We start from the raw sequence: 4,979 nt of genomic DNA, 5'->3' as shown, positions 1-4,979 counted from the left end.
AGTTGGTGCTGTTGTGCAGATCCATATGGAATCGAAAAGGTGTATGGCACTGATGTTCTATGATCTCCGAGAGGCACCACATTTGGTCCCAGCCATTGCAGATATCGCAGTAAGCTTCACATATTGGTGTCTTTTGCCCACATTCTGAATGAAACGCATAGAGGGAATGTGCATTGTGGGAGTATGCGTTTCATGAAAAGAGCCATCATTTAAAAAATATATATATATATGTAATAAATGCTATTTCTAATTCTCAAATAATTAAAGATGATGATCTTACCGCGTATTACGATGGACTCTCCATTACTGCTTTCTAAAGAAGTGTAGATCAATTGCTTGGTTAAATACAGTCATGATTAGCAAACGACACATTTTGTAATGAAAATTGTGTTTTACAATATTTGCAACCCGACAGAAAGTGTCATGTCACGGTCATCAATGTTCCCCCAATAAACAAAGAACATCACTTATCACGACAGAAAACAGTCATTGACCGGCACCACGATTTCACCCCCACGTTGTTATTCTAAAGTGGATGAAATTCGGAACGTCTGGAACGCCTAGAGGCACCGGCCTGGGCCTACATTAACACTGCAGCGGCGGGGAGAAAAGCAGGGGGGGTGGGGGGATAAGAGGGGGGTTGGGTTAGGGGGGGGTTGGGAGCAGTCGGACCACACACTCACCAGCGAGAACCGAGAGGAGGACGCCGAGGAAACCAAGCGCTGCCGTCATGTCAGGAAGAGAGCGAGCAGAGGTGGGTTGCGTTCCCAGAAAAGTGACGACCATCTATACGGCGAGCTGCTCACTTCTCCCTGAGAGCGAGCCGAGGCATAACAGGAAACCCGCCAGGGTGGAAGAGAGACACAAAGTAACCTTCCGTCACCAGATGTCCGAGTGGTGTTACCCACGGTTACCAGATGTTCTCCTGACGTTCTCCCGTCTGCCTGCCCCTGCGCCTTGGCAACAGCTCTTCCCCTCTCCCCAATTCACATTTCTTTAGGATTTCTTTGGTGCCTTTGAAAGGGGTGGAGGCTACAAAGATTGTCGTGTCTCTCTCCATTCTCCCGAATAAAAAAAAGGAGACACACACACCAAGGCAGGGCTGCTGGCCGCACATCTGAAAACCCTTTAGTCTTTAACTCTTGTTCTGCTTTTTAGTCTCCGTTTCTCACAGTTGAAGGCCTGGCCGACTCACAGCGTGTGATTTATTTGCCTTTTGGGCTGTCTCCTCCAAATAGGAAACATAAGTAAACATTTAGGGCTCAGTGTTTAAGGGAGGATGTGATCGAGACTCTGCAGGGTGTGCTGTGTGGGCCCGTGATTTCGTATTCAGGTTATTGAACAAACCTGAAGGAAATTGTCAGCCAGCTGTTTTTAAAAACCGATACTTTCACAAGCAAGGAAAAAAAGAAGACAAAGAAAAAACAAACACTGAATGAAACCGAGAGGTGACAACTTTGGCTCGGCTTGGGATAAGCTGTTGCTTATGGCTGTGTACATCAGGTTCATTTTGGAGATTTATGCCTCATATTGTACCGTGATCGTACCAACACGTCTACTGGCATTCCCGTACACCACAGCGAAGACACGCCTGATAAAAGGTCAAGTCCTTGAACCATGTCTCCACGTCAGAAAGAGAGCGAAACGTAGGCTATCTGCCGTGTGAACAACCAAAATGCATGCAGCTTTTTCTCGGGGGGATAACATGTTAATGTACGTCACGGTGTCCACATGTTGGGCCTCTCGCACAACATCTGTTTGCTGAGCAACGTTTTGATTTAGTAATGACATCAGGAAATGTGTCTTTTCAGAGGGAGGGGGGGGGGGGGGTGAGAGGGGTGAAAAGAAAAAAAAGGGAAGGCACAGAAAGAGAGGAACCGAAAATGGGGAGCAGGGAGCAAGGAGGGGAGAGGAAGGGGGGAGAGGGTGGAGGGGGTGGAGAGGGTGGAGGGGGGGAGGCGGCTTTCCACAGCTCCGGTTGTTTCACAATTCAGAGTTCGTGCGTCGAACGGCGATGGCGCGTGGGGTAAATGACGAACAAGCACAGGAAGTGCAGCCAGGTGGGAGGCTGCTCCTAATAAAGTTTCAGTTAACCTTTGACCCCAAACAATTGTAAGTCTTGCATCCCCTGCTGCTACCCCCACCCCCCCCCCCCCCCCCCCCCCCCCCCCCCCCCGTGCGTTCGGAACAGGAGACCTCCCCAGGAGCTTTCTGTCGAAGAACACATTGCAATATGCTGGCACCGTATCATCGTTCTTTGGCTAACTTATTTCCATGAATTTGTCAGCCCCCCAACCTAGAGTGTTCGTGTTCATCGAAAATGCATCCAAGGAATTTGATTAAAATCCCCCTCGCTGATTGTAAACAAGCGTCATCATATCTGATTAATGTGCTGATCGAGTGATCTAGTATGGGGAAACCGTCACTGAAAATAATTTTCAGGACATCTTAATCGGGATGGGTAAAACGGTTGCCAGAAATTGACTTAAAAACTTTAAACTTACCGTTGGTATTGTTGGCTCCCCCCTGGATGAGGTAGTTACCTGTGGGAAGGAAAACAGGGGAATATTTTGAATGAATCATGGGATTATGGTTAAGGTGTAGTCTATGGCGTACACAACAAATATGGCGTGAGTCTCCTCAGCCTTGGGGTTGATAGTGTAAACAATGCATTGTACCAGGTGTTGTGGATTGTCGATTTTCAGACCCCTGGTCAACTAAACTGCCGACTGTCGTAGTCCCTGCCAATGGATGCAAAATACAGAGATTATAGAGATTATTAATGCTGAATTGATTTTTTTATATATATATAAATATAGAGTCAACTCAGCATAATAACTAGGAAATAAAGCTTGTCAAAAACACCAGCATACGTCATGTAACATATTTCAACCTGCAGGGAACACAATAACAATCTAAATGTTATGATTAATAATATTGTAATAAGAACTGTACAGAAAACCTCAGAACAAAATGTAAAACAGCAACTGTTTTCATTAAATTCAACTCGTTTTTACCCTCTTGAGATTCAAGAAACACAACCAGTCAGAATAATGGGGCAGGATTCAATGATTACAAAAATGTAAGAGAAAAACAAACACAAATCATGGGACTAGCTAAGCGCCTATGGAAGTGGTCGGGCTCATTAAAATGCAGCAAAGCATTCCACCTTAGAGGTGAGATAGAGGCCAAGCGACTGGGGCCACTTCTTTGTCTCCAGCCCCTAACCAAGACCTGTGGCTCCACACACACGCTGTACTCACCCCAGAAGAGAAGAGCCGCACTCCACCAGGAGAACCAAGGAGAGGAACAATCCCTGCCTGTCATTGTGTCTGACACTGGTCTGCTCCGCTTCCCTGGTGGATAGAGATTACATATCTCAACCTTTCTGCAGGAAGGCTCTATAAAACAACAGGAAGCTCTGATTTCCTAGGATGGGCATCCTGTGTAGACTCCCATAATGGGACAGAGAGAGAGAGAGAGAGAGAGAGAGAGAGAGGAGAGAGAGAGAGAGAGAGAGAGAGAGAGAGAGAGAGAGAGAGAGAGAGAGAGAGAGACCCTGATAACTGACCTGCCACTACCTATGTCTCTCCCTCTCCCTCTCTCTCTCTCTCTCTCTTTCTCTCCCTCTCCCTCTCTCTCTCTCTCTCTCTCTCTCTCTCTCTCTCTCTCTCTCTCTCTCTCTCTCTCTCTCTCTCTCTCTCTCTGTCTCTCTCTCTCTGTCTCTCCCTCTCATCTCTCTCCTGTGTTGAAGGTCAACTTACTCCACCCTCTCGCATTGATTTTGGTGTCTTTCTTTATTTCTTTCTTACCATAACATAGCATAATATAACAATACCGAATATAACTTAATTTAACCCAACATAAAATAACATTGTATAGAATAACATAACATCATTTCACAATCATAGACCACCATCTCTCTCTCTCGCTCTCCTTCTCTCGCCCTCTCTCCTAGCTCTCTCTCCCTCCCTTCATCGCACTCGGTCTCTCTCTCTCCCTCCCTCCTGCTGTCTCTCTCTTTCTTCCTTTCACCTCACACTATGTCTCCCTCTCCCTCTCTCCCTCTCTGTCTCTCTCTCCCTCCCTCTCACCTCACACTCTGTCTCTCCCTCCCTCGCCCTCTCTCTGTCTCTCTCTCCCTCCCTTTCTCCTCACACTCTGTCTCCCTCTCCCTCTCTCTGTCTCTCTCCCTCCCTCTCACCTCACACTCTGTCTCCCTCTCCCTCTTTCTGTCTCTCTCTCCCTCCCTTTCTCCTCACACTCTGTCCCTCTCTCCCTCTCGCCCTCTCTCTGTCTCTCTCTCCCTCCCTTTCACCTCACACTCTGTCTCACTCACTCACTCTCTCCATCGATCACCTCACTCTCTCTGCCGGGTTGTAGGTCAACCTACTCCACCCTATTGCTCTGGCTTTAGTTTATTTCTTTCTTCCTTCTTTCATTCTTTTTTTTATTAACTGTAGTATAAAATATGGTAACATTATAACATAACAATACCTAAAATAACCAAATTTAAATAACATAAAATAACACCGTATAGAATAACACAACATCAATTGCACGATAACAGATGCTGTTTGAGCCACCTGAGGGCTGGAATAAGAAGGAGGAGGTATGCCCACTATCGTATGTATTGGACTAAAAATACATAATCCCATACTAATACACCGACTAGACTTTGTTCCTTTAAGATAACATGACGCTGTATACTCCATTATGTATAGAAGCAAACACGCCTGAGGATCAGTGACCGGCATCAGCATTGCGCGTCAGCCCGCCCACTGTAGCAGTGCGTAGTACTACGGTCCATAGAGGGAGCCTTGTATCTGGATAGAGAGGAGACGAGTGTAGCCTCGTTCGGCCGCTGGGGCCAAAGAACCCAGGGCCAAAATTGCTTCCACATTTATATTTTGATAAACTCAAATTCCCCGAACCACGCCACTCAAACACACAGAGCATCACAAACGCAGGGATAAACA

The 4,979-nt window shown here is 46.6% G+C and overlaps 1 protein-coding gene across 2 annotated transcripts in view; it reads right to left on the bottom strand.

Annotated features, from left to right (window-relative positions):
• Window positions 1-3,400, bottom strand: part of ramp2 (receptor (G protein-coupled) activity modifying protein 2) — a 6,175-nt gene extending 2,775 nt beyond the window's left edge. The window contains exons 1-5 of one of the 2 annotated variants that reach the window (XM_056579046.1): window positions 3,264-3,400; window positions 2,679-2,741; window positions 2,505-2,543; window positions 281-313; window positions 1-144 (exon numbers count right to left, since the gene is read on the bottom strand). The exon at window positions 1-144 is cut by the window's left edge and continues 25 nt beyond it. In XM_056579046.1, coding sequence (XP_056435021.1) covers window positions 1-144; window positions 281-313; window positions 2,505-2,543; window positions 2,679-2,741; window positions 3,264-3,327 — 343 coding nt within the window. In that variant the 5' untranslated portion in view covers window positions 3,328-3,400. Of the gene's footprint in view, window positions 145-280; window positions 314-683; window positions 813-2,504; window positions 2,544-2,678; window positions 2,742-3,263 lie in introns of those variants that run through there. The other variant, XM_056579053.1, reaches the window with a different exon arrangement.
• Window positions 3,401-4,979: the final 1,579 nt, after the last annotated feature.

The sequence above is a fragment of the Gadus chalcogrammus genome, chromosome 2 (genome assembly GCF_026213295.1).
Source record: "Gadus chalcogrammus isolate NIFS_2021 chromosome 2, NIFS_Gcha_1.0, whole genome shotgun sequence".
Lineage (NCBI taxonomy): Eukaryota > Metazoa > Chordata > Actinopteri > Gadiformes > Gadidae > Gadus > Gadus chalcogrammus.
This window is presented reverse-complemented; position numbering and strand designations above follow the sequence as displayed.